The following is a 12,203-nucleotide window of genomic DNA, read 5'->3' as shown; positions in this document are numbered from 1 at the left end:
CTTCTCTAAGAGATTAACAAAACTGGGAATGACTTTGAAAAATTTGACTGTCTTCCTCTGGAGATTTAACTAGCATCAGAAAGGGCTCAGACTCTGAAATATGCATAAATCAGTGATGCATAATTTGTAAATTTGTACTTTATATCATGTACAACTTTCTCTATCCTAAAGAGCATTTTATATTTCTTGTTAACAGTGAATGCAAATAATGCTCAATGGAATTCTGCAGTGACCTTTGTTTTATTACAATTACTGCATATTTATAAATGAACAGCTAAACTTCAATTTGAGAACTACAACAACTTTGAGTTGGAATCCTTTGATAAAACACAACTGAATAAACTTCATAAAATTAATTCCCTAAGAAGAGAAAAAGAAAGTCTCCTCTGAAAATTCCTCTGTGTATACCAACACACAAAGCCGATTCTTCCATGCTTTTGCAAATAGAAAACTAAACAAAACAGCAATATGGCTAGATTTGAACAGAAGAGGATAAATTGCTTTAAAAAGAGCACAGGAGAACATATTAAATGTAATAGATCATATAATCACTATATTATATAAAGGTATAAAATAAAAACACGGAAGTATAAAACACTGCATAACAGTAAGAAATGCAGTACCTGCATCATGTCATAATATAATTCCATGTAATGTCACTGAGACCTAATGACCGAAATCCCACTATGTAAACAGGGTCACCATTAGCTTCTGTTCCTGGCTGTTCTACACGTGAATACTTCCACGTTTGTCAAAAGCACGAGCAAATCAGAGGACAAGGTGTAAAATACAGAAAACATATTGTATACTCTGCCCACCCAGAGAAAGTGTAATAGAAGTGTTTGAAGACAAAAGGCACAGCTTACTGGTATGAAAAGGCAGACAAAGAAGGCATGACTGGTCTGAAATACTTGATGGTACAGGACTCGGGACTGTCGAGTACTTGTTCACTGGAGCCAGCACCATAAGAGTCAGAGTTCTCTTCCTAATCTAGATATGCTTTGACTTCAGTCTGAACACTTAATTGCTTTATATACCTTCCCGTTCTTTATCACTGGTTCCTCTTTATGTTCTGTGCTCTTTAGGGTCGAGGTCTCTAGCAGCATTTGTCCCCAGCTGAAAGCAGGTCTCCACAACGTCTGCTGTGCAATAATGCATGTAAATAGAGGTTTGAGTCAAGCAAAAATGGCAATCTGGGGAACCCAAATCCTCATTTTGGTTATAACACAGCTTCCAACATACTATTTCATCGAAGCCGTGAATGTTTTAAGCAAGCAATGAGCTCATGAAAAACTGGTATTCAGATCCTCTACAGTACACTTGTGATCTTGCTGAAGGCAGGGCAAACACTTGACTGCAGTAGGCTGACCCTTCCCACAAAATAAGTGGCATGCCATCTTGTTAGTATGAGAAGTTCTGAACAAAATACTGATACCAGAGAAACTACCACTCAGACATATACACATAACCAAGTATATTTACTAATAAAGCATTTAAATAACTGGAAGCAAAGCCATTTATATAGGCTTTTCCTACTGTAAAGGAAATTGTCTGGGTATTTTTCTTTTTGAAGGTATCAGAAAATTCACTTATGGATTGATCAAAATCCCACCAAATTCAGTACACATATGTGAAGTGTTGATGACTCTGGCACACAAACTTCTCAACTTTACCTCAAAACAAGAAGTTTCATAGTTTACTGAAGTAAATCAGGTGGAAATGATCAATACAGCACAAGCTGAAGTACGATCATTAGTGATAATAGCATATAATCCTTGAAAACAAAGGCAGGGCTTATTGATTAAAAGAGATTCTGATCATTAATGCTTTTTCTGCAGTGCATTGCTTCAAAAAGAAGAATCTGAAATCAAACTTGCATGGCTCTCATAAAGCATCCTGTTATGAGTGGTCCAGAGTGACCCAAATACGTACTCAGAATATAAATGTTTGGGGTGATGGTTTTCTTTTAGCAAAGGAAGTGAAAAAGGGCATTACATGAAGCACACCGGAATCCATAGGAGATTTTGAAACATTTCCTTCAACTGGGAACCAGAGCCATAAAGAAGAAACACAATATCTCTAACTGATTTTATGAAAGTTTCTGTGACAATTTTGGCCATGAACATTTTAGCAGGAACAATATTCATGTAAAAAAATTATTTAAAGTGAAATTATTTTTCTTTACATTCTAGATTTTCACTGAGATCCAACTGCTCGTAACAGTGTGATAACAAACTGCTTGTAACTGCTCATAACCTGCATGGTAACAGGTTATTTTAGTATGTCAGTTTTAAGTTTTCAAACAATATTTTATAAGCCATAATGAAAAATACCTTTCACACAAAATTAAAAAGCCTGTTCTTCCATTAGTGCTCATCTTCCTTTGTCCCCTTGAACTCATGGATAAAAGAACCAGTGCAGGCAGCAGGATATAAAAATCTATTAAGAGTCTTCCAAGTATGTTACTGTACTCATTCCATATTCTGGACAACAGGCTTATTTATTTTGGATTTGTCTAAATTTTCCTTTAGTCTCAAATAGTTGTTGCACATTAAATATCCCTGTAGAAGTGTATGGTTGTTAGACTCCATTTTGTAATTTTTGATCTTCCTAGACAAATCCTGCACTGATTTAACAGTTTAAATCCTCTGGTGGAGCCGTGCTATGACATGTTATTACTGCCTATGACTTTCTGACTAGGGATGTCGAGCCTACTCAGCCAGCTAATGACCTCTGGGTATGTGATGAATATTATAAATTCATCTTAAATGTGTGCAACAGGAGGCAGGCTTTCATGGAACAACATATAAACAAATGCATACATGCCAGGAAAGCTTCACAAAACTATCTGCATCCTACATCTTCCTATTATTCAAAACTGTGCCATAAATTCTTGTTTTAAAGAGACATCTATTATAGTAAATCCTCTGTTAAGATATCCCTGCTGTTTTCAGATCTGAAATCAGGAAAAAATAACTAACTCAGTTGCCGAATACTGAGAGGCTGGTACACAGTGAGCTGTTAGAATTTGTGACAAAGTAGACCAAAGCTACATTTCCAGCATGTTAAAAAACGCCTACTAAAAATTTTTTAGACTGGCTGAACAAGATCTACAAGATTAAGCCTGGAACTCCAAATGCCAAGATTTAATTAATGTGAGTACCCCCTCTCTTCTTTTCTTCTGTTGGATGAAAGTAAGAGGGTGAAAGAATTATTTTCATTGTTTTATGAGGGCCCCTGTCAAATATGGCAGTAAAACACAGGGGAAACCTCTCTCTTAGTTTCTGGCTAAGTAACTGTTATAAAACCCCGCAGTAACATTATGGCTTTGTAACGGTCACAATAGGAAAAGACTTTTTTGCATTCTTATTATCATCATTCATAAAACTGTACGGGTTGACTACATGCAAAGGCTTTCCAGGTCCACTCAAGTTGGAACTGAGCCCTGTCTTATTGACAGAAACTTCATGAGATACTTCAGGCACAGCACTGAAGATCAAGAGGACAAATTCCCCTGAGCCCTTAAATTCAGGACCCTGCCAGGGTGTTCATTGAGATCTATTTGCTAGTGCTTTGATCCAGGCTAAGCACCTCAGATGCAAGGCTACTGAGAAGGATTGAGATACAATGAAACTGGGTCTTAGTGAAAACGTGGCAAGTTTCAATATTGCTTTAATCAGCGACACCAAAGATGATCTGCCTACGGAAGAAATGCTGATTAAACCACATATTTCCAAACCATTTTATTAAAAAAATAATAGTTAGAGCTTCCTTTTTTGACCTAGTTCCTTTTATTGTTCAACACTTCAGCACTTTTAGAAACATAATCATCCATTGTATACTTGTCACATCTTTTGTAAAATGCAACACTTTTTTTAAAAAGGAAAAAGACTGACTTTCATCCATTTTCCTAAGCCATTTATCATATTCAAAATTGTAAAAATCTTCAGAAGTTCAAAAAAGAAACAGTAGGCTTTAATCTAAATGCTCTCTATTTACATTACGGTTCTGAAATGTGACTGGAAATAGTTTTGGGAAAAGATTTTGCACTTCATACAGTCAAGCTTGATGAAAGCAAATCTGAAGGATGGGAGGGTATACATAATACTGGAGAAAGCTGTCAGGTCTTTGCAGTTCCTTTCTGAAAGTCATTGCTAGGCAGTGTCATTACCAAACCTCAAAGTAATACGCAAATTCATAAAACACAACCTTACCAAGTCCGGAGCACTCTCACAGTGTTAGGCAAACTCCATTCCCCTTAAAACTCAACTCATGCTAACAAAACTGTACTTTCAGTTGCCACTATGAACTCTAACAGCAAGAAACCATTCTCTTAGGTATTGGTCAACCTTATTTTTGCTACCTGTGCCGATATAACTTGAACCAGATTGCCTGTGAAAACAAAATTAGCATTTCTTGCCGAAATGTTTGCTGACACAAGCGATGAATTGCATTATGTTTGTGGCAGGAATATTCTACATTTTGATCCCTCAATAAAGCCTCCAACTGAACCCCCAACCAGCTTTATACATACAAATACACTGACTGATGTGCTTGATAAATGCGACTGTACCTACAGAAAACAAAGGCTCAACACACCTCTCCTGCAGATTTTTAGCCGTCTGAGGAAAGGGGAAAAATGCTTTAAACACTGAGTGGAAGACAAAGAGGGTACTACTACTGAGAAGTACCCTGAGGCTTAATTTGCTAACTGATTGTAACTTTTAGCAACAATCTGATGAACAAGTTCCAAGTGCATTGAAGTAATTAAATAAAACACTGAAATAATCATATCACTGTTAAAATTCTCAGCAACACCAAAAAAACACCAAGTACAGTGAAAACCAAGGGAAGGAAACCTTCCACCTACCAAATAAAATTTCCACCCCCTCTCCCAATGCCATTCCTCAAGCTCATATCCAGGGGAAAAAAAAAAACCAAAACACCAGTAGTGGCAAGAATTAAAACACGCCTGAAATTGGAAGCAAAAGATGTTGGAAACGTGTTTCAAAATTTAAGGGAAACAAAAAAAAAAACAAACAAAAAAGAAAAGTGTTTGCCCTGAGCTTCCTCCACCCTTTCCACTAAGCACATTTCAAAAATAGGTGTTTCAACTGGGGAAACTCGCTGTCCTTCCTTCTCCCTCGCCCCCACCCTAACGAGGTGGCACCTTAGGGTGGGCACCACGGCCGGGGGGGGGGGGGGGGGATGCGCCTGTCTCCCACCCGCGGGAGCGCCCGGGGCCGCGGGGAGAAGGGGCCGCCCGCTCCGCGGGGCCCCGCGGAACTTACGCGGAGCTGCGGCTCCTCCGCGACTTCGGCGTTTCTGTTTTCTAATGGGCTCCATCCCTTCCCCGTGTGTCCCCCCCATTAACGGGGGGGGACGGCTGTTCACGGGCGGTGTGAGCCCCTTACGCACCTGCGCAGCGGCCGGGGCGACCTCCACCCCCCAGGGCGCTAATTAGCTCTAAACGCTGTTAAATACCATCCCTGCCGCTGCATGGGCTGCTCTGGGAGGTTTGGGTTTTGGTTTTTTTGTTTGGTTTTTTTTTTTTTTTTAAAGGGGAGATGAGTTTCCTCCTCATTTAGTTTGCTGGGCTGTTGGGTGCTGACCTGCAGGACACCGAGTTTGTGTCACACCCCCCCCCCCCCCCGTGTCCCCATCCTTGCCCGCTGGCACCGCGGCAGCTGGAGCAAATTCAGCTTTTCTTCTCCCACAGCACTGGGGCTTGGCTGCCCTTAAAGAAAATCCTCTCCTAACAACGTGTCAATGTTACATTCCTCCACAAAGCAACTTCTATTAGGGGGGCTGGGAGCTTGGCACTGCCTCGCCACAGACTGGGAGCTTTGTGGCTGGGCAGAAAACAAGGGGAGAGGGAACATTTCCTGCATTAAAATGCAATACCCTGGGCTCGATGATTTATCCCTTGCCGCATGGGCACAGCCTCTCCCCCCCCCCCCCCCCCCGGCTTCCCCCATTCCCACATGGCTGCCCCGAAGGACCCCCTCGCCCGTGGGTTGCGGCCAGAGCCCCTCATCTAGCCTCAGCCCACGCTTTTCCACCCTCTCATCCCCCCCCCCCAGCGTCCTTCCCCAAATCATCCCCCCCCTCCCCGACTTCCCCAAAATGGCAGGTGGCCAAAACAGGAGGCACGAAGCAGAGGGCTGCCATGCTAACTGCTGCCCCCCCCACCTTCCCACCTTTCCACAACTCCCCCTTTTTTCTAGCAGCCGCTGCGACGGACACGTCAAGCCCCCACCCTCGCTAATATTGCTGTGAGATTCAGCACCTTTGTCTCCCGGAGCCCATGCCACCTGGAGAAGGGATGCAGCAGCCGCAGCAGCAGCAGCAACCCTTGGCCCCTTCGCAGAGATCCCTGCAGGTCAAAGCAGCGTGGCCTGACTCTGCGCAGTGCCTCACATCTCCAGGCGTCGCAGCTCCCCGAAGAACTGCGTTTGCTTTTGGTTTGTTTTTAGGTTGGTGAGGTCTGGCCCAGTCGGGACCAGGTATCCTGACTGTGGTAAATCTCTTGGTCTTTTAGTCAGGTCACCCGCATGCCTTTGGAAATGTTTTCCTTGCAAAGTCAAGGGATCACATCAAGAGGGCCGAGATTTTGTAGTCGGGTGGTTGCAGCAAAGAGGTGGCGAGGGGGAGAGCGATTCCTGGCTCACCACCGCTGGGCATCACTGTAAGTGGGGGCTGAAAACAGACAGACCCTACTCATGCGGAGTTTCAACAGTGCTCAGCAGAACTATATGCCAAAGATTAGGCCAATCTAGGAAATGAAAACACAGCCCTCCCTGCCCCGAGGGAGCGTGCATCTTCTCCAGCCCTTTCGCCTCGTCTGGAGGCGAGCTGGAGTGGAGAGCAAGTCAAATGAGAGGGAGTATCAAGGAGAGCCGGCAGCAGGACCTACCCACCAGCGTGGCGTTGAGCCCCCGCTCCGAGCAGCACCTACCTTCTTTTGGCGGCCGCTTGGCTTCTCTGGTGAGGTTGCAGACCTGGGTGGTTTGCAGCTCCTGGGTCAGGCAGCCCTCCGTCTGCTCGTTGAGGGGCAGCACCACGTTATTGAGCAACACCAGGGACTGGTCGTCTATTCCCCATTCTCCCAAATGCTGAGGGCAGGTGCATTTTGTATACATGATCCCACAGGACTCGGTTCTCCCGTTCTCGGATTTCAAGCAGCTCTCCAACCAAGTGCATAACACATGGCACCCAAACTGGCTTGGGCTCACCTTGTTCAACACCAAAAACTCAAAGAAGGATTTTTGGTCTTCCTCTTTTTTGTGTAATCCTGGGAAATCGATAGGATAGACGCGGCGTATCTGAATAAAATTCTTATCGTACTGCAGAAATACAAAAGCATTCTTGGAATCGCAGAGCTGCATTATAGAGTGGTTATTTTTTAAAAGATCCTTTATTTTTTCATGGGAAAAATGATCAAACTGATAAGCCAAGAGGGAAAAGTTGGAGCAGCTGAAGTCCTTTTTGGAAAATTTCAGGTAAATACTATATTTGGTCGGATCTGGATTTTCCAGCGTCCAAGTGCAGTTTGTGAAGTTTTTAGGAAACATTTCACTTACAGAATACGATCCATAAATGACCCCCTTCACCAACGTGGAACACCAGAAGTCTTGGGCAGCATTAAATCCAAACATAACCAGTAGATAGGTGGAAAATATATAAATCAGCAAATTACGAACAGCCTTCATCCTATGTCATTTGGCCTGCAGGAGATGAAACGAAACAAAAATGCAAGTAGAATTCTCCACACATTGAAAAACCAAACTCCTTCCAATATTCGAGCCAGCTGTTTTCAAGCTTGCAGTTAGAGCCCCTTTCAGAAAGAAGGGCAGGTAATTTTGATTTTATAAGGCAAGGGACGGGTTTGCTGCCGTGTGCGCAGCGCCATCACGTGGCCATCGCGACAGCCACGTCTTCCTACAGTCACATTAAACCCCAACATCTATTAGATTATTAATAGGAATGTCCTCTCCTGTCTAGGATGTAGTCATCATGGCGTGGACTAACACGGCTCAACTTTGGTAAAAACCTAGACGCCTTACCCGACAGACCAAGACAAGGGCGATTTATTTACTTAATTCTTCGAAAAGTAATTAAGTAGTCTGCTAGAGTTGTATACGTGCGTGTACAACACGCGCATGCAGAATTTCACCGGAATAGAACAAGAAAACCAGTAGCGTCTGTTGTTACCTATTATTTTTCTCTTAAGTCTGAGGAGTAACTGTCAAGAATTACAGCCGTAATTCAAAAACACAGAGATTATTTTTTGTTACAGATGGAACATTATCTCCCACATGCCCACATGCCTTTGCCCTGGCCACCTGGTATACAGAGGTCTCTATAAAAAGAAAAAAACAGGCAGGAAATACTGAGACGGATGCATTAACAAAATCCTGAGACTGTTGGAGAAAGAAACAAAGACAGGCAGATGAAACTAGTGCTGGTCTGACACTACCACTAAACGCCAGCTTTTTAAGGTAATAATTTCAATACCTGCTACAACCTCTTAGGATATATAAAAGGGATCACTGTATTAGTATCTACAGCCAGTACCGCTATACAGCTGCCAGTGCTACAGCAGGATCTCTCCACCTATTGGACTGCACTTGCCCTCCTATTAGGAGTATCTTGTACTGTCTGATTAGCCGTGTTTTGCAGATGTGCACTCGAACGATGAAAGACATACTACATTTTCTCTGCTAGTATCTCCAAATAAAGCTGTTTTACTGCACCTGTCAACCGTTACAGCCTCCACATGCTCTGTTCTCTTAACAGTGGCCTGGGTTAATAAAGCGAACCTTAGTTATATATTTACCTCCGTAACGTTATCCAAAAAATTAAGATTGAACCTTTTCAGCATTAAGCTTTGAGAAGTTGCTTATCTCTCACAAACGAGTAGCTTTTCGCCTTCTGCTGTCAAAAGCAAGCAGACAGAAGTGATGCCAAGCTAATTTCAAAACTCCCTAGATTGCAGGCTCTTCCACTGTTGCTCTGTAAGCAGAGGCAGACATGCACACACAGGCACCGTTACTGAGTTTTGATGCGTGGCTTTGCCTAGCTTTTCATCTCCTCACCAAACAGCAAGGCATCTTCTGTCTCCCATTGCGTAACACACAGCAAATCACCAGATTAAGCTCCCTCGAAGAGATTTTTCTATCTCCTAGATTATAATTCAAACTCTGAATCTTGAAATGGGCAAAGCAGCACCAACTCTAACCCTCTTTACAGTGGAGGTTTTAAAAAAAAAAAAAAAGCAGAGCTGCTGCTGGGTCTATCCACACGGTCGGATTTTCTCCTTTCTGAGCATCCATCTCAATGAATAACACAGTCCCCCTCCTCCAAATAGGGTCGGTACAGCATTTAAGGTTTTAAAAAAGAGAAACTTACGGGGAATTCTGGAAACAATTTCCCCTTTGCTGAAGCACTTTGCAGGCAATGCAGTTCTGCGCAGTGTTATTCAGGATGGTGTAGGCGTTGAAAGCCAATGTGACAATAAGTGTCTAAATTAGGAATTCCACCCATGAAAAAGGATTAATTTTATAATCTGGAAAGCAAAAGGGGGGCTTATTTGCTTTGCCGTTTGAAAAGCAAAAAAGCCTCCGACTTTCCCCATCCTATGTAATATTTGCACTAGAAAAATAAAGACGTCTGCAGTGCTAGGCTGTTTTCTATGAAGAAATGTAATCAAATAGCCCTCATTTTAGTCGTGCGTTTGTTCATGCGAGGCTGCCGAAACACAACATTGTCTTAATCTCCCTCTTCCTGCGTGCCTTACACACACACACACCCCAGAATTGAGCGTGCCGGCAGCATTTCAGTGAGTTTGCAGCATTGCTAAATACAAGAGTGAATCTGCTCACTGAAAGGATTAAGGCACTCAGATTAAAAAGACCTTTCTTTTCCATGGAGGAAGGAGTTAAAGAACGGCCACGGAGGCTTAAGGTTGCCCATTTGGGAAGGGGGAGAATCCTCTTCTGCTGAAAAGCAAACGGGCGTTTAGTTTGGATATTCCCCAAAACTGATTTTCTAGGTGACACTGTAGTTTAGCCGAACATAGACGGCGCCATCACTCCACTTTTTTCCCCCAACAGAAGACCCACTGACTTCTCTTATTTTAACTTCCTATTAACCTAACATCCCCCCCTCCCCGGAAAAAAAAAAAAAAAAAAATTACCCCAATCGTGCACAAACCTCAGGTTTCCTCGGTCTCGCTGGAAAATACTCTCAGGGAAGCAGACCTGTCGCAAAAAGGACTTCTCTAACTTTTAAACTGCAGCGCTGAAGTAAATGCGGAGATCATTTTGTATGTGCTGTCTCTCTCTCTATCCTTCAGCAACAGCCTGTCCCCCTCCTCCGCCGCCTCCTCCCCGGAATCCCAGGCTAAAAGCTCTCCAGTCGTAATCCCTGGAAAAGGGAAAATGGAAATGCCCCGGGCACCCTTACCTTCCACTCCGAAAGCTGTCAGGCTATTTCTCTAAAACACTAGCACCACAGGCACACGTCCCAACAACAGTGATGGAGAGATTCCCCTTCTGTCGGAAGCACCGTTTCCCATTTTCCCCGGCTCAGGTTCAAAACCAAGATTGAGGAAAAAAAGCAGCAGAAGATTAAAAAAAAAAAAAAAAAACACAACCGAAAAAACGCAGCGAGAAAAACCCCCGCACGCCACACGCGCACCCCACCGAGGGGAAGGAAGGAAGGAAAAAGAAAAAAAAAAGCAGCTTTGGCTCCGGATCCACCAAATCCAACCACACGAAGGGAAAGAAAATTTAAAAAAAAAAAAAAAAACAACAAAAAAAGCAAAAACCACCTCAAACCAGCGAGACTGCAGGAAAAAAAAAAAAAAAAAGGAAGTGGCTGAGCAAGCGAAGGTTTTTGGGCTTTTTTTTTTTTTTTTTTTTTTTTACTTGAAACAAAGTCTCAGCGCAGCAGCCCGATGAGCGGCGATGCCAGGCAGGCGACGGTCTGAGAGGAGGAGGACTGAGGCGCTAGCGCCGGTTTGTTGGTGGGTTTTTGTTGTTGTTATTACTAATAGACTTATTCCTCCTTCCTCCCTCCTCCTCCTCCTCCTCCCTCGGGCTCTAATGGCCGGACAGCGGCGTGGGGGGGTGGGTTGTGTGTGTGTGAGTGGGTGCGTGGCGGGGGGGGGGGGTCCGTCCTCGGCCGCCGCTGTGAGGAAGAAGCGGAGCGAACGGCGGGAGGACGGAGCGAGGCGGGAGCGCGGCTCCGCCGTTGCCGCTCTGGGCGCGCGTACGCCCGTGCGCGTCCCCGCAACGCGTGTGCGCGGCCCGGCCTCCGCGGTGGGGGGGGGGGGGGGGGGGGGAGAAGGGCGCGCGTGTGCGCGCTCCTTCGGCGAGTGGGCGGCCGCCGCCGCCGCTGTCTCCGGCGGGGGAAGGCCGGGCCGGGCCGTTTGGCGGCCGTTCGGGGCTGCTCGGTACCTTTCAGCGCGTCCGCAGCAAACGTCGTTTTCTGCGGACGGGAGGGGGTTTGGGTTTTTTCCCCCCTGGCCTCGCTGTCGGCTGCGCCCCGGCCTGAGAGAAATTGGCGGGAGGGGAGTGAGGGGAAGGGGGGGGAAGCCCGCGCTAGATCTCCGTCCTCTCGCCCGTTCTCCCCTCACACACACACTTGTCGCAGCCCCAAGAGCTGTCAGACCGGCACCGCGGCGCAGATATTAACCGATACGGGGCTCCGAGGAGAAACCCTTCCCAACCGCCGCCCGCCTTTGACTGGCAACAACAGCCATTTCCTCAGCGAGGCGGCAATTTCACGCCGTCTCCGGTCCCCTCACGAGAGAGAAGGCTGTGCCCGGGTGGCTGCGGCGGGGCTGCCCCGGGAACCGGCCGCGGGAGGGCCGCTGTCCCGTCGTGTGTGTCCCCAACCCCGGCCGCGGAGGGGGGGTTCCCGCCGTGGGCTCTGCCCGCCGGGCTGCGAGCGGAGTTTGTGAGGCGAGGGCGGCTGAGGTAGCCCCTTAGAGCGGGTGGGGGCCCGAAAGACGGGGGAGGTTCGCGGAAAGAGCCTGGCCGCAAGGAAGGCGGGCATCCCCCGCGCCCCCACCCGCTTTTTTATTTTAATTTCGGTACAGCTAGCTAGGGTTGGAGCTGCATTTTCTACACACACCCCCCCTCCGGCTGTGTGTCCCCAGGGGCGGGTTGGGCTGTCCTCTGGCCCTTCCCGCTGGC

The 12,203-nt window shown here is 45.7% G+C and overlaps 1 protein-coding gene across 7 annotated transcripts in view; it reads right to left on the bottom strand.

Annotated features, from left to right (window-relative positions):
- Positions 1-10,866, bottom strand: part of ADGRB3 (adhesion G protein-coupled receptor B3) — a 460,870-nt gene extending 450,004 nt beyond the window's left edge. Inside the window, exons 1-2 of one of the 7 annotated variants that reach the window (XM_069804588.1) lie at positions 10,468-10,866; positions 6,959-7,727 (exon numbers count right to left, since the gene is read on the bottom strand). In XM_069804588.1, coding sequence (XP_069660689.1) covers positions 6,959-7,712 — 754 coding nt within the window. In that variant the 5' untranslated portion in view covers positions 7,713-7,727; positions 10,468-10,866. Of the gene's footprint in view, positions 1-6,958; positions 7,848-8,839; positions 9,446-10,215 lie in introns of those variants that run through there. The other 6 variants (XM_069804589.1, XM_069804585.1, XM_069804584.1 and 3 more) reach the window with 6 other exon arrangements.
- Positions 10,867-12,203: the final 1,337 nt, after the last annotated feature.

Source organism: Haliaeetus albicilla, chromosome 17, assembly GCF_947461875.1.
Source record: "Haliaeetus albicilla chromosome 17, bHalAlb1.1, whole genome shotgun sequence".
NCBI classification, from domain to species: domain Eukaryota; kingdom Metazoa; phylum Chordata; class Aves; order Accipitriformes; family Accipitridae; genus Haliaeetus; species Haliaeetus albicilla.
The sequence above is the reverse complement of the archived record's forward strand: the minus strand, read 5'-3'. Positions and strand labels throughout refer to the sequence as shown.